This window comes from Elaeis guineensis, chromosome 11, assembly GCF_000442705.2.
Source record: "Elaeis guineensis isolate ETL-2024a chromosome 11, EG11, whole genome shotgun sequence".
Classification (NCBI taxonomy): domain Eukaryota; kingdom Viridiplantae; phylum Streptophyta; class Magnoliopsida; order Arecales; family Arecaceae; genus Elaeis; species Elaeis guineensis.
Window position 1 is genome coordinate 117,973,506 of NC_026003.2, and position 20,946 is coordinate 117,994,451.

At 37.2% G+C, this 20,946-nt stretch overlaps 1 protein-coding gene across 8 annotated transcripts in view; it reads left to right on the top strand.

The window, feature by feature from the left end:
• The window catches only part of LOC105054320 (DNA replication ATP-dependent helicase/nuclease JHS1), a 39,376-nt gene extending 20,680 nt beyond the window's left edge, over nt 1-18,696 (top strand). For 2 of the 8 annotated variants that reach the window (XM_073246113.1, XM_073246116.1), the window contains 11 exons: nt 162-329; nt 4,215-4,284; nt 4,391-4,542; nt 10,918-10,995; nt 11,076-11,168; nt 11,280-11,417; nt 16,916-16,955; nt 17,035-17,108; nt 17,214-17,365; nt 17,796-17,940; nt 18,319-18,694. In XM_073246113.1, the coding sequence (XP_073102214.1) occupies nt 162-329; nt 4,215-4,284; nt 4,391-4,542; nt 10,918-10,995; nt 11,076-11,168; nt 11,280-11,417; nt 16,916-16,955; nt 17,035-17,108; nt 17,214-17,365; nt 17,796-17,940; nt 18,319-18,468 (1,260 nt within the window). In that variant the 3' untranslated portion in view covers nt 18,469-18,694. Of the gene's footprint in view, nt 1-161; nt 330-4,214; nt 4,285-4,390; nt 4,543-10,917; nt 10,996-11,075; nt 11,169-11,279; nt 11,418-16,915; nt 16,956-17,034; nt 17,109-17,213; nt 17,366-17,795; nt 17,941-18,318 lie in introns of those variants that run through there. The other 6 variants (XM_073246114.1, XM_073246115.1, XM_019853522.3 and 3 more) reach the window with 6 other exon arrangements.
• Nucleotides 18,697-20,946: the final 2,250 nt, after the last annotated feature.

Here is a 20,946-nt window from a genome sequence, read left to right on the forward strand (position 1 = left end):
TCACTGGATAATTCATTACTAATTAATCTTTTAGGCATTAGGCTATAAGCTAGCAGTTTACTGAAATCGTGATGAAACTTTAGCTATAAGCTAGCAGTTTACTGAAATCGTGATGAAACTTTATGTACTTAATGCATCTCATTATCTCTTGTGTTTTTCAGATACTTACGGCAAAGGATTATGCTCTTATTCTAGGAATGCCTGGAACAGGCAAAACATCCACAATGGTGCATGCTGTGAAGGCATTACTGATGCGAGGAGCTTCCATTTTACTCACATCATATACAAATTCAGCCATTGATAATTTGCTTATTAAATTAAAAGCTCAGGTCTTTTTGACTCCAGCTATTCATAGTGATATATAGCATGTTATGACCAAGAAGTTTAGTTCATTTTTCTCTCAATAACAAAATATTGTTATTCATGTTTTAGTTGGATAAGTTCCATGCTGAAGAAATACAGTTAGACCAAAACTTGATTGGCAATGCACCTATAATAGTGGTTTATCAGCACTTGAAGAAATCCTCCAGATTGCCCATCATCCAATGTCTCACTGCATGGCAAGTTCTATGATTATTGATTTAAACCTTGGAACTCAGGGGAATTCATCTAATCCTCTTCCCCCCTAGCCCCCCTTGATGTCCATGTTTCCATCAAACTAGTATTCATTACTTGAATCATCAGGGGTTACAGCATGGTGAATATAGCATTTTTAATATATGGTCACCACCAAATATGGGTAACCATCCTAGGCACCTTGATATGCTGTTGAATTGCTTACTGAGTCAGGCATTACTGAATATGTTGACCTGTCATCTTTGGTATGAAATCTTGTGCTAACTTTCTGAAACTAACAACTTGGCAAGCTATTGAAGCTCAAACTTTGCCTTGTTGATATTAGAAAGCTGTCAGACAATGATTGCGAGGAAGAATTGACTCTTGAAGGCAAAACTATAAGATTTTCTTATATGGGCCATTGTCCTCAAACCATTTCTCGATGAGTTGAAGTTGGTGATAACAAATCTCTCCTGTTTGTTTACTGCTTTGGAATCAGATCTTGTTTCAACTGTTCTTCAAGGACATGAGATGGTCTGGTGCTCTGGTTATCATCAAATCAAAGTCTCTTTACTGATCTTTCATGACCCAAGGAGTTGTTTGCAGAAATTCTTCAACAACAATAGTCTTAGAATATCACACAACTGCACTCCATAAGGATATTCAGTGGTATCCTTTTTGCCATTTTATGCAGTAATATGTTCATATACTTTTAAATTGGTGTACTAGCTAGGTTAGTGGTCCATTGTTTGACTGTACCAAAACATCAAGAGTCCAATCCAGCTAGGTGCTGCTTTAAACTAGTCCAAGCCTGAAATGATTATTTGTAGTTGAATAATTTTTTCTTCACAAAAATAGTGATGATCATATTATGAATTTTATTTTAAGATTCAAGTTTAGCAATGATTAGGTAACTAGTTAGTGAGATCATATTAGCTTGTTACATTCTCTGGAGGCTGCTGGACTAAATTTGACTTAAAGAGAGTCTAAGCTTGGCCTTGCTGGCTGTAACTTCATGTTCAAGTACTATATTATACCAGGAATTGATACCTTTGATTACTGACCCTGATTGTTACTCCAATTCCATATGGCAAAATTTGGTTTGCAACTCCTGTTTGTTCACTTGATTTGACGATAATCAGCCTTTTGCGTTTCATATATTGTGGATATATCAGGATGACAAATGTGAACACGAAAGGAATGGAACAAACGATTATTACCCCACTTTTAATCTCGATATAATATTTTTATTTGAATATTAAGGATCAAATTCATACACTTCACTCCTTTTCCTGTCAAATCATTTAGTATTTTTGTTATATATCTTATATGTAAGAGGTTCATGCTGTCTATTACATTGTGATTTGTGAATGCATAATGGAGAAATTACAGTAACTTATATTCTGTCAATTTGTTTGTTACATCAAGTAAATGTAGTAGCTAAATACATCTTAGAGCCCCTTTCTATACATGATAGGAAAGATATGATTTTTTTTTTTTACATAGTGACGTTTGTTGAATCCTTGAAGCTTTTTTTTTTTTTTTTGCTTTAGATGAAAGTATGGAAAAATGTCATTTGGTTGATAGTTGTAAATAAGAGGCTTGAATTATGAAAGACAGACATATGATGTTAGCTAAATCTAGTGATCCTCTTAAGCAATTTATCATGTTGTAGCCTCATCATGATGCTAAATGGCAAGGGTTTGTTTAAACTTCCAGAATATGCAAAACACTACCTAGTCTCATAGTAAGGCATGGAAATTGTAGTGATGTCTTATCTTGAAGATATCCTATAATTCAATAGGACCATCATAAGAAATGTGGGACATTTAGTTATTGCACCCAGCTATGGCTTGATCAGCCACTTAAAAAAAAGGAGAAAAAAGATTTCCTTCAAATACTACATGCCTGGGGAAAAAATTGGTCTTATTGAAGTAGAAAATTTGAATTTTCATGAGGAGTTAACAAGAGAGAGATGGAGTTATTAGCTTGCGAATACAGTTATATGATGGAAAGTCATGGTATTGGCTTTTAACAAAAGCCATTTTCAAGTTGTGGAATTAAAGATATATTTGCTATTAATGATTGGCTGCATTATTACTTCTTGATTGAGGGTGAGAGGATGCAAATACATAATTATAATAAAAGTAACAGTGTATGAGAATAAGTATGGTTTATGAGGTAAAATATGGAAATTTATTTTTGTGCCAGCAACTGATAGTATGAAGTCATCAAACTTTGTGATCTACATGTTTCCTGCTGGCCTTCAAAAACAGTGCTGTACCATTCCAGACTGTTCTGGCCTTATTAGGCATATTGTACCATACCATTAGCAAACTGATACATGGTACGGTAGGCACATCGAGTGTTGGTATCAAGAACCGCTGGGTACCGACACCATATGAGCATGTACTGGTACAGGTACTGCAACTGGTGCTGTTAACCATGGCTGTACCACAGCTGATTTGGAGAGTGTTATGAAGAAAGTTACAAAATAGGCATATCAAGATCATTAATATCATATATAAAGGAGCAGTTGTTTGATTAAGAAGTAGCTACGTGCGATACACGAGTTCCCAATTCTGGTGGCGAACATCAAGGGCCAAACTTACTACTTTATATCTTTGTTTTACTGACGAATTGGTGTAGTGGTTCTTATTTTGTTGATGATGAATTATTTGTTAATTAGACATTACTAACATTAAATGTCAAGTCTGAATCATGGAGAATTTTTTTTATGGAATACAACCCCTCACAATCTATCGCAGTTTGGATGGTCCAAATATGAAACTGATAGCCAAGAGATGCTTGACAAGATCATTTTTGGTGACACAGGAGTGGAAAAGTGAGAAGTGAGATCAGGGAGGTCATATATTCCGAAGTTCCAATATTTTTAATATATCAGAAAAATAGATTCTATAACTTATTTCTCTCAAATTCTGGGTTGTAGGTTCAACAAATTTCTCTGTTTCCTATTTCCAATTCTTTGCAACCATGTGGAAAGTTTTATTTCACTTTGTCAATGCATGTGAGAGATGTGCTGGTTGTGCAATAAACCATTTAAAAGTCATTCTAGTTTTTATGAAGTTTGGTGAGTCCAGATATGAAACTGATAGCCAAGGGATGCTTGACAAGATCATTTTTGGTATCATAGGAGTGGAATTGAAGTGAGAAGTAAGTAAGATCAGGGAGGTCATATATTCTGAAGTTCCAATATTTTGAACACATCAGAAAAATAGATTCTATAGCTTATGTCTCTCACATTCTGGGTTGTATGTTAAAGAAATTTCTCTGTTTCCTATTTCAAGTTCTTTGCAACCATGTGGAAAGTTTTATTCACTTTGTCAATGCATGTGAGATATGTGCTGGTTGTGCAGATAAACCATTAAAAGTCATTCTAGTGTTAAAGGATGACACTAAAAATTTGGTTTTGTTTGGGTTTATCTGTATCTTTCTTCTCTCAGAACAGCTGCCTGTATGCATCATTGAGTTCTGTCACACTAGCAAACTGTGTATTGATTTAATTTGCACTCTAGAAGGATCATTGCTTATTATCGTTATTCTTGTTGCTGCGGTTGTTTTCTCAAGATGCTGGTTTAGCTTTGGAGGGGCTTCTCTCTAATGGAATCTTTGTTCTCACAAAGCTTGAACTTATGTAGGAAATAGACTTCATACGAATAGGAAGGCATGAGGCTGTGCATAACGATATTCGTGATCATTGCTTTTCTGGTGGGTTTGTTTTCCATTTTTCATTATTATATCATATATATGTCCTGAACTCTTGTTTGTTCTTACTGTCCATGATCTGTATGTGTGATGGTTTTCCTTTTGACAGAAACAGGCTCACGGTCTGTAGATGACATTAAGCAAAGGATGGAACATGTCCGAGTTGTTGGAGTGACTTGTTTGGGAATAAATCATCCATTGCTAGCAAATAAGAGGTTTGACATCTGCATAATGGATGAGGCTGGGCAAACCACACTGCCTGTATGTGCATTTTTTTCATTGCTGCAGTTCATAATGGTAGTTGTTTCTTTATTCTCCATACTGTAATTCATCATGGTATATTTAAAATTGCATATAGGGTAGTTATATAAAGATGATGACTACATGCTTGGTCCTGTTTTTGGTGGATATTGCGTAAGAGCATATCGTTATATAATAAATTAGCAGTGTTTGCTTACGAAGCTCATGCAGATGGTTCTTGCTATATAATATTGACATCATATTCTGGAAGTTTAAGTTAAATTTTGATCTCTCTCCAGCTATTGGATCTATTTCATGCAATATCTTTAAGATTGCAACTGGTATCTGAAATTCCAAACCACTTGATTTGATCTTTAATTCAAATTCGATGATAATGCTGCCCTAGATTTGGATACACACACACACACACACGTACATACATACATATGTATTCAGCAGAAATCATAATCCAGTTGCTTAGCCTCATCTACTTTTCTTTATCAAGGTTAGCTTCTTCTTCTTTTTATAAATTTCTCATCCCAAGGGCTATTTATTTTTATAAACACCGACTTGTGTTTTTCTTTTTTGAAAATTTCATTCAGATTTTGTTCCTTCTTCTTTCTCTAATCATTAACAAAATTGCACCCAATCTCTCTATCAACACTTTCGTGTTTTCTTGTGCGTTAGCATACACCTCAGTTGGTGCCTTTCCAACTTATTGTCAATATTTGCAGCTCCTAACTTTCCATACTCCTCTTTATACGATATAACCATCTAATGTTTCTTATCCTGCAATGATGCTATTTCTTGCCAGGTATCTATATTGCTAATATTGTGATAAAACACATTCTTATAATGATGCTCTAAATATGAACTGATTAATAAAGAATTTGGGTAGTCTCGGGCATCAAATAGGCTGGGTAGTGTTTGAGCTGGGCTAGAATCCAACATCAACTCTTACTGTGTTTTCTTGAGCCTAGCCTAGTCCTAGGTTTGTAACCAAGATGACCTTGAACATGTCAATTCCAATATAGGCTTGGTTCATCTTGATTGATTCCTATGTCTCCTTGGGTCCATTCTTCACCATGGTTGCTTTGCCTTGGAGGGTCATGGGCTATGATGGGTATGGTGGTGATTGTGGTGAGAAATGGGCAGATATGGAGATGGTGTTCGTAGCATAAGCTTCGAGGGATCTAAAGATGGTGTTAGCGGACTGTGAGAGGTTCTTCATGGTCATAGATAATAAGAGAGAGTTATTGGGTCTAGGATGCTTGCCTTTGGGTAATTGTAGGATAGAATTTCTGTGAGGGAGATGGGAACTTTTAGGAATCAAAGTTGGATTCTGAAACATAATAATTGACATAATATATTGCATAAATATTTAGTTTAGTTGTTAGACATGGTCATGATATTTTCAAATAAGCTTGAGCTTAACCCAACTTGATGGGGTCGAAATGTGGGCCAAGCTTGCTCAACAAGTAGGTTAGGCAACTATTGCCAAGATCTAGATTCATGTCCAATGCAATTTATCCAATTAATGCTAGAATTTAGTTTTCTGTATAAAAAATAGAAAATATCATCCTATGTGTCTGATTTTTGAACCATCCAATTAATGCAATTTAGTTTACTGATACTTATTTGAACCATTCTTTGATTTGCATCCTATGTGTCTCATCATATTTACTTTTGAACCTATTAGCTAACTATATGGTCCCAGAAGCTTAAGCCAAAAGAAATTGGTCATCAATAGGGTTGGAACTAGATCGGGCCATACCCCTACCCAAGCTCGGCCTGGAATAATTTTTCTGGCTTCGGGCCCAATTGGGCCAACCCGACGCCCTTGCCTTTGCTTCGTTGACCTCTGCCTCTCCCATGTTGCCTCCACCCGCCTCTCCAGTGGTGAGCATCCCCGCATTTCCATCAATCTCCGTCCGTGACGTTGCCGTCCCCCTCGATGAGCCCACGAGCCTAGACAATATGGCCGAAAAGGTGGTGGAACACCGCCTAGGCCTTTACAATAGGTACCAACGAGAGGCGGGCCGGGCTGTGGCTGGCATGTGTGTTCATAGTGGTGCTGGACCTATGAAGCAGTGGCCTCACTAAGCCCTTTCTCCTTACACCGCCGTCTCCTTTCCTCAGCCCTTTCGAGCATCACTCCAAAATGCACGGTGGAGATGGCCACCACGAACCCTTTTGATCTCCTCGGGATAATGACAACGACAATCCCTCCCTTATGCTTGCTACTCGGCAGCAAAAGATCATAGCAAAAGTGGGTGAGGCACGATCTCGGTCCCTTCAGGTCTCGGGCATGACTTCATCAGGTCCTTTAGGTCACTGGCGCCGATCTCGGCCTGCCACCCCAAGATCTTCTTCGACTTCACCAAATGCCCCGATCTCCGTTGATGGTGGATGAGGAGGCAATAGTGGCGATGTAGACGGTCAGGGGCTAAAAATAGATGAAGTGAGAACGTGGAAAGGTCTAGAACATGATCACATGGAACAAGGCCTCATATATTTCAGGCTAATTGACTAAACCAATTAGGGCTGATTGATTAGGCTCGGGCTCATTTAGGCAGTGTAATCAGGCTAAACCAATTTAAGTAGGGAATTAGGCTCGGGCCGGATATTCAGACCACTAATCAGGTTGAAATTTGGGCTTGGACCCAGGCCAAGCCCAGGTTGGTCCAAAAGTATGCCTGAGCCTGGTTCGAAAAAAAACGGGCCCTATATTTAGGTCCAAGTCTAGCCTGAACTGCTTCGGGCTTAGCTCAAAGTCCGACCGAAGTCGGTCAGGCCCAATGGGCCTCGGGCTGGCCTGAGCCCAGTTCCAGCCCTAGTCATCAGTGTATATCAAGTTTAATGTGCTTCCTCACGTGCAGTTTGAATCATGCTCACAAAGTGACCACAGTGACTGAAATGATTCGAGATAATAACCATAGTGATTGGAATCAAGATCATTGCATGGTTAATTAAATAAATAATTAATGTGAAGTGGGTTTGAACTCATGATATCTAACAACCCGAGTTTTGATGCCATGTTAACTAATCACTTAATGCTAGAAGCTTAAGCTAGTAGGGAATTCATCAATAATGCATATCAAGCTTAACAAGACCCATCATTGGGTTCATATGTATGGCTTTGTGTTAGACTGAATCAGACTGAATCAGGTAATGCCATCAAGTACATTGTGTTAGAATGCTCCACATGGTTTAATAACTAAAGAAGAAATGATGGAATATTGAAATGTGGTTTCTTGATTTTAAATCACTCAAACCCTCTGCTGAAATCTCTTCAGTTAAAATTCACTTGTAACTACATCCATATTTTTGACTGAGTCCTTGCATTTTTTGCTATTTGATCTGAAAAATTGATTTAGCATTTTTTTCCAGTTTCTTTTGCACTAGGTACTTTACTAGGAGTAGAGACCTGATATAAATCTTCTAATGGTCTAATAAATATATTTCCTCATGGTTTTGGGATTCATGTATTTTCTTCGGAAAAACTAGGGTGTAGCTGAGCCAACCATGATTCAATGTGGGTCTGATCAAGCTCGCAAATTAATATGGACCTGAAGTTTTGATATCAAGCTTTGCTGATTTATCATTTGATAAAGCCTAGTTGAGCTGAACTTTTGAATTGAGTTGATAACAAGCCTATTTTGATTGGCTTGATAACCTTAAATTGAGCTGAAACGAGTAGACCTTTTATTGACTTGAATTTATCTATGGTGGAATAAAAGTTTAATAAATTTTTGAGTAGACCTTGGTTGAAGTGCAAATTGAAGTTCATCATAGTATCATGATTTAAATATCCCACTAATCAAAGCCTTATGAAAAAGCATGAACCTTGACATGCCCGAGGGTTTCCTCAAATAGTGAACAATAGCCCAAGTTCTCTAACCAAAAATAGAAGAACAATCACAAATGTTGCGGTGAAGAGGAAAGCTTCTTAGAATTTCATTAAAATTCTCTCCAACATATGAGACTAAAGTGGCAAGGTTCGCAAGACAAGTTTATAAAAGGGGCTTATATGTAAAACTCCAGCATAGTGGTTCACGAAAATGCAAAGATTTGTCATGTAGGGTCTAGGAAAATGAAAGGACGAACCTAGAAAATTTTGAAAATTGTTGATTGAACATAAACAGTGGTGGGAAGTCTTATACAAATGGGTGTATTTATGAAGTACATGTAAATAGATAATGATGCATAGGGAAAACGAACTTTGATGGAATGATAATAAATGTAAGGCTCAAAACACAAAGTGAATGGTATGGAAAGGAGATGGGCTGATGCATATCTGATTCACATGTTCAGGCACCCAAAATAATGACCTTTATAATGTTATCCCCCATATCATAGATCATAACATAAAAAGTAAACTAAAATATAATATGCCTCCCAAAATTCACTAAACAAAATTTAACAAGCCTTAAATAAATTCAAAGGGAAAACCATCAGGGTTCAGATTTCTTACTGTAACTACGTGAAACATCAGCTGGTACATTTATTCTAAGGGTTTTGCTATGGTTCTTCTACATTGTTCTTGCATAGAAATCAATTGATGATCCCAACCATTCTTTGTTAAAGGGTATACTAGGAAAAATGTGGCAATTGGTCGAGCTTCGGTGCGTTACTGCCTCCTCCCTCTCCCACAAGCTCACTAGGTTGAGTTTGGGCCCAATATTACTCTGATAGTTGGTTGGCGGCAAGTTAGTGGGACGTCAGAGGTAGGAGGACTGAAGGGTGAGGGGTGATGTTGACTGCCGAGGCCCATTTAAGGACTCTATGTTGCAGTGATATAAGTTTGGGAGAAGAGGTTAGATTATGGTTGTGGTGGTGGAAGGGGAATCCGACAATGGCAACAGCAGTGGTGGAGGGAAAATGAGGGCTGGAGGGAAGAGGAGTTAGGAGGGGGTGGCACAAGGTGGAGGGGGTGGCACCGTAGGTGCAAGCGGCATCGTTGGCGGAGTCGAAGGTGTTGAGCTAGATGTGGGTCTTCTTCCAAGGTTCCTGGATCTTTGCTGTGAACTGCATCATGGCTGCTTCCTCAAATCATGGAATTGCACTTTACCTATTGGGCTTTGACTATGACCATTGCTATCATGGTGGTAACTGCCGCTCGCCCCTTTCTTATCGCTGATCACTAAGCCAAATATGGGTCTTCTTCTAGGTCTCCTGGATCTCCACCATGAATTGCCCCGACAATTGCTTCCTTACACCATGAAATCCTTTCTTCACCTATCTGGCTCAGTCCATGACTACCACCATCATCGCTGTTGCTGCTACTGTATGACCCTTTCTTATTGCTGATCGAGATTCTGAGGATGGAAACCAACATAGATGAAGGCTAGGAGAGTTTTTTTTTTTTTTTGGGGGGGGGGGTGTGTTAGGGACAGAGAAGAGACATTTATTTTGATTTAATTACAAAATATCCAATTCTAATGATCTGTACCTTTGGTCTGGTCATCCATGTTAGACACTTCATTCTTGAATGTATAGTCAAGATCACGGACCTGAGGAAAGTTAAAAGCACCATACCGAAACCCTTATTCACACATACACTTATTTACGCATTGCATGTGCAATTTCAGGTCCTATAGAGTTGAGCCTCATCAAGCCATGCCTTTCTCAGGCTCACCTTGAAATTAATTTTGAGCTAGAGATTCAAGTTCAAGCTCTGCTAGATTATCCTCAAACCTAGGCTGATGTAGCTTACATTTTACCTGTGCTCGAGCAAACCTGGAGCAGCTTGAGCCTAACTCGAGCAGCTCGGATCTTTTGACAGCCTTGTTAACAACCATGAACTTAGGATTTTATAATAATATATATTATTTAGCAATTCAATCATTTTTTGTGGAATTTCAGATTCTTGTGATACTAATGTTCTATCATATAAAAATATTGTTCTATTTGAATTCAATTTAGTTTTTTTTTTTTAAATATATTTCTTTACATCGAAAGTCTGTCATTTGCAATGTTGGAGCTTGTTCACTAAATTTTTTCAGCCATTCTGGTTTCTACCATTCAATTTACATTTAAATTTTTTGATTTAAAAAATCATAGATAGAAAATACAAAAATTGAGATTTGGCTTATACTGTGAGTTTCTTTTGCTTGCTTGATGTTGTTGATGTCTTGATGAGTTTCCTTTTATGGTATAGAGGCACTAACTATATGAAAATGTTCTGCTTTTTTTGTGTAATGATGACAAACCCTTAAGTTCAATATGATGTACTTTATTTTTTCAAATATTTTGTCATGTAAAGTTGTAATTGTGCTATAGTGTACTGGTTATGACCCATGAAAATAAGTTTGGTAGAAGATTCAAAACCATAATAGTGAATAGCTATTCAGTTCTCCTATTAACTTCCCATATTATATGCTTTCTGGCATTCAGGTATCATTAGGACCCTTGATGCTTGCCTCAATATTTGTTCTAGTCGGGGACCATTACCAGCTTCCTCCACTTGTTCAGGTTCATTCCACTTTTCATGCTATATACCAACTTTTTCTTGAATTTTTCATCTGAATAGATGTTGCTTGCTGCTTTCCTAGAGTACAGAGGCTCGGGAGAATGGAATGGGCATTAGCTTATTTTGCAGGTTATCAGAAGCACATCCTGAGGCAATTTCAGCCTTGCAGTGCCAGGTTTCTCCAAATTATGTTTCCCTTTTCTTTATATTAAAGTTGACTTGATTCTTCATGCTTGATATTGAAAGCTAGAATAGCTAATGAGCTAGGTCTTCCTTTTGCTTTCAGTATCGCATGTGTGCTGGTATAATGGAACTGTCAAATGCATTAATTTATGGGGACAGATTACGCTGTGGTTCATCTGAGATAGCAAGTGCCGAGCTCAAGTTTTCTAGCACAGGAACCATCACATTGTGGCTAAAGGAGGTAAAATAATCTTTCTTTCTGGTTCTTGTATGAAATTATAAACTATGAAAATCAACTTTGTTTCTGTTTCTTGTATGGAGTTATAAACTATGACATGCTTCATCAATGCAAGAAATGTTGAAATTAAGAATTTATGGTTCTCAAGAGCTCCAAATGTGCCAATGCTTCTAATAGCTCTTCATTTTCAAATGTTTTTTCTTCTATAATAAGTTGATTTTTTTAATGGATTCATACTCAATAAAATACTGTTGGAGGGAAAGATGCTGCAAGATTGATGGTATAGAGTTACCAATTTAACTTTCTCTTTCATGAAAATAATGTCAGATTTGAAATTTACAAGTCAAGCCTTTAGGGTTTCTACCCATCATTCTCTCATGGGAATGGCATTTGAACATGATAGGAAATTGATCACAACCACTGGTAATATCCATAGTACTATAGTAGGACATAAAAAACTTTAAAGCTAATGAAAATTTATAACAAGTATGGTCTCAATTTAATATCCTTGTGGATCAAACAAGTCAAATTATCACTTGAGCAGCCTTAAGTAGAATGTGATTGTATCTCTAGCACATATTAATAGCACTAAAGTATTTCTCTTTAGATCTTACTGCATATTTGCTGCCTACATGAGGTGATGGCATTTGTAGTGGTACTCAGTTATGTTCTAGAGGAGCTTTTTTTTCTTTAAATTTTTCTGAAACTAGGACAGAGTTAGGCCTGACTGAAATCGAGTTGAGGGTGGGATCAAACTGTCGTCATTGATATCCAATATCTAGTGACTTTATGAACTCAATGAGTTGGCACCCTTGCGAGCATTAAACTGTTGGCAGTTGATCTCTCTCTCTTTCTCTCTTGTTAGGGGGATTGACATACATCTACTATATGAAAGGAAGGCTGGTGAATGCCCCAAATTCTCCATCTCTACTCTTTTTAAGCATGCTCTCCTTTTTCCTCTTCCAATTCTTCTTTCTTTTAAAAAGGTTCTCCTTATGAAAGTGTGAAGTGACACATGCCAGATCTGTTTTCTGCTGGTGGACTGGACTACACTGTTTCTTCCTGGAAGTTATTTGCTCTATTTATGATGTTTTCCAAGTAACCTCCCTCCTGTATAATTCTGTCTCTGTTCTTTTCTATCCTCTTTCTTTTTCATCTTTTGCCTTTCTTTCTCTTTCCTTTTTACTCTCTTTCATTCTCTAAATGCAAGCAGATTGAACTTGCTCAACCCTTTTTTTGGAAAAGAAAATAGAGAATCTCTTCAAGAAAAGTTGGAGCTAATTAGTAGATTGGATGCTATGAAGTGATAGATTGTGGATGTAATGGGCAATGACATGTAAAAAATGAGAGTTTCTCTGAACATGTTTTGTTCACATGAAAAATAAAAATAAAAATTATTGGTTGCTACTTAGTACTCTAATGATGAACATCTTATGGAGTACATGAATGCTTGCAATACACTAGAGTATCGACCATGTAGCAAACAAATGGCGGCACCAGACTTGCATCTTATTTGGAGATTGGACGATGGTGTCAATCAACTTTTGCAACAGTGAGGCTTGCTCAATGGTTGTCCTTTTCACTGAAGTGAGGGATATTACCTTGCTTAAATGAAGAAGTCTTCAAGAGACAAGAGTCATTGGTTGGGCGCTGACTGATCACCAATAGTCTACCAAAGAGGCATGAGTAGAATCCATGATCTACCTATCATTGAAGGTCTAGGTGAACATCTAAGATATTTTTATGGGTAAAGTGAGGGAGGAACTCCAAAAAATTATCTTGCCACACTCACATCATGCACGTTGTCTGGCTAAAAGATGGTAAGATGCGGCAAATTCTGACCTGGACCTGCCAATGCACACATACCCACCTGGTTCATAGGGGCATTTTGTAATCAGATTCCTTCTGGTTCAACCCCAAATCAACCTGATGATAAGTGCATTGGTTTGGGTTTAGCCTCTGACTTGATGGGTCACCCGTGGTGATCCATCAGGAACCAACTTGCTCTTGGACCTCACATGATTGATTGTTTTCCAATTTTTTCATGTGATTTGATTCATTTAGAAAAGTTATAGACAATGATGTACAGCACGCGTGATGCACCAGAGGATTTTAGGATATCAGATTGGATTTAGTTAGTTTTATCCTTAATTAGTTTATGACTTTCATATATTCTAAATTTTTATATTGTTGTGATCATGATGATATATTTGAAGCCCAATGTGGCCTTGCTGAATGTCATGTTTTATTTTCCCTTTTAGTTGTATGTATTATTGATGAGCGAAAATTTAAATGGGTTGGTGGGTGGGTATGGGTTTGTATAAATAAATGCATTAATATGTCTATATTTTCCAACCTGATTATAAATGGGATGAGTATGGGTTGAGAGGTTTTTTGACCTAATCCCAGTTTGAGTTGGCCCAAGCCCAACTTGACCTATCCAATTGCTATCCCTCATTACTAGTTACAGGATGAAGCTTCAGATGAAGTTCCATTGCAGTAATGGTACTATGTCTCAGGTGCATACACATGATGTTTTTCAAATATCCTTTTAGAGAGAAGTTGCTCTAGTACTATATGGTGGAGAAATGGGCCCAAGATTCTTGATCTTTTTTAGTGCCTTTTTGTTTTGTGTTCTCATGGTTGGGCTGTTATTGCTTTGTGCTCCACTGTTTTGGACATGTATAGCCATGCTCTCTACTTGTATTTGGTCAAGGACATAGACGCCTCAACAACTTCTTTCTCTCAGTTGTTTCCATGCATGACTTTCTAGACCAAGAGGTCCGTATTTGAGTTGTTTCATTTTTGCCATCAAAGACAAAACAAGACACTCAACACTGTTTTGGCCCAAATAACCTATTGGGTCTAAAAACTTTCATGAATCTAACCTGAGTTGGCAAATGGGTTGAGTTTGGGTTTAAATCATGAGCCAAAAAGAAGACTCTGGTGTGGGTCGTACTTTCTCCGTCTGAACCTAGCTCGGCTATGTGCCTGTTAAAACTATGTATGTGGCATGTATTATGTGCAATCAACTTAAGTTCCTTATATGTCCTTGGGCATTATATTTGTTTAGATGGTTCCGACAAAATATTTGAGTGTTCAAAACACATTGACATCCCACTAAAAAATGCAATAAAAAATGCAAGAAGATTGGCCTTTCTAGCATATCACAGTAACCTTTTCATGTAATTTGCATATATTTTGATATCAAAGGGTGCTAGTTCTGCAGCTTTGGATAATTTTTCACACCATTCTTTTTTGGTGTGCGTCAAACAAGGTTTGCCATATTGCCCTGTATTGCCAGGTATAGGGCATACTGATGCCATACCATACTGACACTGTCATACCATATCTAACCATGTACCGACACCGCAATAGGATGGCATAGGTATGGGGTCCGATATCGAGGAGATGAACCTTGGTGCCAACTATCTTAATATCTCACCCTTGATTTGATGGATGCAATAGGAGATATGCTATTCTTGTCTGTGATGCATCGGAGATTGATTCTAGAAGAGTTTTGATGGATGCTTATGATGCTTTAAGAGAGGAAACTGTCTACCAATTGTTTGGCTTTCTTAGTAAAGTGGGTATTTGTTATATAGGTAGGAGAGGGACTGATTTTGTGTTATGATTTAGTTGGTAAGATGGTAATGAGGAAGAGCTTAATTGTCGGGCATGATTTTGTTAAGACATTTAAAGGATTTGAGATCATTATGATGCACAACCATGATGATACATAGGGTGGAAAGGTATCACTAGGGTAATAGTTAACAGATACAGCTGGAAAAAGGATTTTTTTTTTAATGAATTTTCTTTTAAAATCCTACTTTCCAACAATTGGCTTCATTTTGAATGCAAACATGGCATGAACACAATATTTGTGAATCAGCATGCAATTAGGTCAAAAGATATCGTATGCAGACATATAAGGAGGAAAAACTCTGGTGTGAATGGAAAGATACCATTTTGGAGCTTACCAAATGTTTACACATGCATGATTTACAGTCACTGATCATTAATTACCACACTAGGCATCATATGTACATAATTTACACAACTATAAAGAGAATCATAGAAAGGGTGAATGATTGCATCTCACAGCATATAGGATGTGTATATTGCTGAGATTCAAAATTTAAGCTATGTAAACATATTGACAAGTCCTTATCTAGGCTGGTTTAGGCTTTCAACTAAAAACATGGAGATCCTTATTGCCTTACCACACCTCTGGACGAGTGTAATTAGAAGCTAGTGATCAGCAGATTAGAGATTATGATGGCGGTGGTGATAGATTCATATCATGGAAAACATATGCATGTGGTCCAGCCACACTCTTATTGGCAACTTCATTAGATAACAACAGCTCTCATTGAGTTTCATGGCCATCTTGCAAGTTCATGTGGCCAGTATGTACTATGGTTAAGGCTCTGAAATAATAGCATAGATGGGCGACATGCGTATTGATCATTACTATTATCTGCATGAAACAAGCACCTGACTTCTCCCTCATATTGGACTATTACAGAAGTGGAAAACAATGGTTTATCTATACTTTAAAAATGACTACTCAATACACATCCTATCACTGATTGATCAATTCATTTGGGAGCTCCCAATCCCAGAAATTTCAAAGCTTTCACTATTCTCCTAATCAGGCAAAAAATGCTTTGACTGCAGATAACCTCAGGAAGGGAAATTGGTTCGTACCCTTTCTTTGTGTACCTAGTCATTGTACTGAAGAAATCATCAATTCTCTTCATCAACTGTGCTTTTTGTGCATCCATATGGAACTTTTTCATTCAAGCAATTCAGATAACTTATCTTCCCATTAATGTTACGACACTCCAGACCTCCTGAAGAAGTGCTATTGCGAAAAAAATGATCAGAAAGTCTGTTGGGATTCACAGGCTTCCATCATTTTGCTGGTCCATTTGGTTGAAAAAACATCCGAATCTTCCCAGAAAATTTTTCTACTGCTCCATCATTTGCTTGGTCAAAGATTGGACTAGTCAAGTCTCTCAACTGTAGTTTGATGAACTTTATTTCTTTTTCACCTCTTGAACTGCTATTGCAAACTTTGTATTTGTTTTTCTTCTTTAATTTTCTTAGTGAAGTGATCAGGCTTGCTTAGTCTTTCCTCAAGAAAATCTGTAAACAGCAAAAATGAACTTAAAGGCCTTTTAAACCACAGTCCTGCAATGGAATTTTTTCTTCATCTTTATTGCATTTCTTTGAACTTTGCTTTATGGATTTGGATTGTACTTCCAAGTTTTTACTGCATATTTACTTACTTTGTATCCAATGTAGAAGTTGCATGCATCTGCTGACCGTATATCACAATGTGTAAGTATGCATATTGGATGCTGTTTACTGTTGTCATGGTATGTTTGGCCTTTATCATACTTGAAGTAACATGCTTCATTTTGCTCTTATTCATAAAGCATTATACATTCAACATTGCTTTTTGTTCAACCAGCTGTTGTTCTTAAACTATGCAGATTTTGGATCCAAAGAGATCTGTTATCTTTATCAACACAGGTTGGTAGGAATTTTATTTTCATTTTTGATTATCATATATCTGCTAAATAGAACTTGATATTGAAATCAAATCCTTCAGATCAGTTGCCTGCTCTGGAGGCAAAAGAACACAATACTGTGAACAACCCTATAGAAGCATTTATTATTTCAGAGGTATGAAACTTAACTGTTATTTCTAACTTTTATATTTATCTTTACCTTTCTGGATATTTAGTGAATTGGGCTTGAAATTAATTTATTCATTGTATTGTTTTACAGATCACGAGAGAATTAGTGAAGGTAGGCATCGTTGGAGATGAAATTGGTATCATTACCCCTTACAACTCTCAGGTCAATCTCATTCGACAAGTTGTTGGTGTTTCTGTTGAGGTTCAGACAATCGACAAATACCAGGTTACAGTTTGGAACTCGTAAGATAATTTTTGAAGCATCAAGTCTTGTAGATTATTATGTGTTCCAAAGTTTCTTGACAACTACCACCTTGTCATTTCAGTCAATCGATTGTTTATGTGTTTACGGTGAATTTAAAGCATAAATACCCATTAACTGTGTTCAATATATGTGTCATGATAAGATTGGATGGTTACTGGCTGTTTTGTTGTCGAGTTTGAGGCATGCCGTTCTCACTTGAGTGGAATGTGCTTGTGTTCAAGTTGTCTATTGTGGGTTGGATCGTCCTTTTCCCATTCCCACTAGTTGAGAATGCAAGATTAGACTGATTTCATTCATTTGGTGATTTTAGCTCTCAACTTGATGTTATGACCCAAATCTTTTTGTTTCTGGGTGCCACTGGCCTGGCTCATCCAATTTCTTACATCGCATATGGCATTGTTTGAGCAGGGAAGGGACAAGGATTGCATATTATTATCTTTTGTACGATCTAGTGAAAACTCGGGAGCCTGCACTTCCTCCTTGCTTGGAGATTGGCACAGGATTAACGTTGCCCTCACACGTGCGAAGGTTGGTGGGACCATCAGATTTGCAGGCAACCCAATCTCATCCTCTCATTCACCGCTTTTTTTTTTTTTTATATAAAATCATTTTCAACTACTCTGATTTTGAACGTTTTCCAACATGTGTTAATTTCACAAAAGTCATGCGTACAGAGTGGTCTGTTAGTAATTTCGATACTTCATAGACAATGCTAAATGATGATACTTCTAAAAGAAAACTACTAAGATTATCTTTTTGTCTCATGTAAATTTTACTCATATTGTAAAAGCTGATGCTGCTGATATCTGTTTACATCTTGATTTCTCTCTTAATTGCAAGTGTCATGCACATATTCTGTTATGCTTTCCATGTCTTTGCTTATTTGACATGCTCGGAGGTTAAGAGTGCTATGATGCTTTTTGTGGTGTAGAAAAAGCTGATCATGGTCGGGTCCTGCAAAACCCTCTCAAGAGTTCCGTTGCTGAGGCTACTGATAGAAAAGGTGAACGAGCAAGGTGGCATTAGTCATCTATCAGGTAAAGATGTCCACTTGAAAGTGCTGAAGAAATGCTCCCAATGAGTGTATTATAATACATGTATCTGCAAAAAAAATGTTTACATTTTTCCCCAGGCAGAAATGCGATTTTGTTAACATGCAACACTCTTGTAATTGTATTAATCAATGTGGTTAATCTGTAATTCTGTTATTTTTCTTTTAATCATTTTGGATTTCTTACCTACTTGGAAATCCTTAACATGCCCATCACATAGAAATTGTAATTTTGCCTTTGCAAAGTGACTAATTTCTAGGGTGCAGTTGTGTTGGAAGTTTGGTTGTTTCCCAGTAGAGGCTTTTAAGTGCACGATCAGTCATGTAATTTCACTTTGGCTGTGCACTGGACTAAGAAATTCAAGATATAACTTCTGGCTAGTCTTTTGGATGAGATTTTGGATCATCACAAAAGATTTCAGGATAGGCTGGCTCCATATATCTATAACATGTTGGAGCACTTGTTCTTTTGAGGTTGCCCATGCTCCAATCATTGTAATTGTGACTAGGTTTGATTGGATTTGATCATGGATATCTTAAGGAAGTCAAGGAACAAAAAAAATAAATTTTAGCTAGCCTTGTTGGATGAGGTTTTGGTTTGCACTAAAATATAGATGTAAGTCAGTTTTTCTGAATGAGGTTTTGAGTTGTTATACTTGAATAGGTAAATAAAAATTAGGATAAATTAAAGGAACACATCTTCAAGTTTAGTTCAATTGTATTAATATTTTTTTGATTCTAAAAAGTGTCAAATTAGTTCATCAAGTTTTCAAGATGTTTTAAAATGGTTATACATTTTACTTATTAACAAATGGTGTTAGTTTTCTATGTAAATAGATAAAAATATTTTTGCTTATATAGAAGGGTTTATCAATGAGAAAGGTATGGAGGTGGAGCGGGTTGTCATGGAGAGAGAGAGTGGGGAGAAAGTGCCAAGAGGAAGGAAAGGTGAAGGTGCGGGGAGAGGATTTATGGTTGGGTTTAGAGGAGAAAAATGAAGAGAAATAATAGATGAGGAGAAAGGAGATGAGAGAGAAACAGAGGTTGTCAGCAAGGAAAAATAGAGGTGGAGGGAGCTGCCACAGAGGAGAGGTCATGGGCAAGCTTGGAGGAAGAGGAGAAGTGGATGAAGAGAAAAGAGAAGGGAAAGTAGGGATTGTCAAAGATGAATGGGTGGAGGTGGAGGGAGAGGGCTGGTAGGTGGATTTGGAGGAGATAGACAACGAGGGTAAGTTTATAAGGAAAAAGGAGGGAGGGGAAGGAGGGGTTATTGGTGAAGAAAAGATAGAGGTGGAGAGAGCTATTTTGAAGAGGGATGGCTTATAGATGGACTTGGAGGAGGAGAAGTGGGAGAGAAGGAAGGGGAGAAAAGATTGCTGGTGAGGTGGGCGGTGATGGAGGAGTCACTATAGAGAGAGAGGGCTCATGGGTAGGCTTGAAGGAGGAGGGAAGAAGTAGGTGAGGAGAAAGGAGAAGAGAAAGAAGGGGTCATCGACAAGGAATGGATAGAGATAGAAGAAACTGTCATGGAGGGAAAGATTTATTGGCGGATTTAGAGGAGGAGGAGGATGAGAAGAAGAAGAGGGTGAGGAGGAAGAGGATGGAGGAGGAGGGAGGAGGAACGTCGGCATTGAAGGTGGAAAAGGAAAGCAATCGAAGAGGAAAGATGAAGGAAATGGAGATATGGATAGTTTGATTATTTTATAAAATTGATAGCATCATATGATAGTTAAATAATATCATTTTATTATTAGAGATTAATGGTATGATGATTTTAGAACATCTTAAAAAATTAAAAGGCTTCCTATTAATTTTTTTTTTTGGAAGGGCTAGGTTGATATTTTTTTAAAGTTGAGGAAGTATAAGTAAAATTGGGCTAAAACTAAAGGGGCTAATCAAATATTTTAGGATAAATTACACAAATATCTCCTTAATTTTAGTCCAATTTCACTCTCTCAACTTTAATTAGTCTTAAAATATTTTAGGGAAAACTTCAATTTACCCTAACTTTGATTAGTCCTAAAATATTTGATTAGCCCATCCATCTTAAATCAACAACTTGCAAGAGTGTCATGCATGAGTTATTCATGAATCGCAAAAGAATGATAAATATTTGATTAGATCATAAATGATTGTAATATTTGGAATATCCTAAAGAATCGGTTGGCTAATACATCATTCAAGTTTTCATGTAGGTCACCTTGCGATTGATAGCTAAGATGTAGTTCTTGGTATCTAGTTGGCTATGCAATTAGCTGGGTGGTAGTTCTTGATAGCTTTATGGCTCAGCAATTAGATGACTGTTTACTTTATGGATTTTCTTTTTTATTTTTTCCTTTTCTTCTTTTTTGGTAAAACTTAATGACCATTCTTAGATAGCTAGTTAAGCGATAGGCATCAGTTTTGATTATGCTTAGAGATTTTGCCCTAACAACTTATCTAGTTAGTTAAAACATTTTGCTTGATGGCCTTTCTTTAAGATTGGGGCTATGTCATGTGAAGAACCTT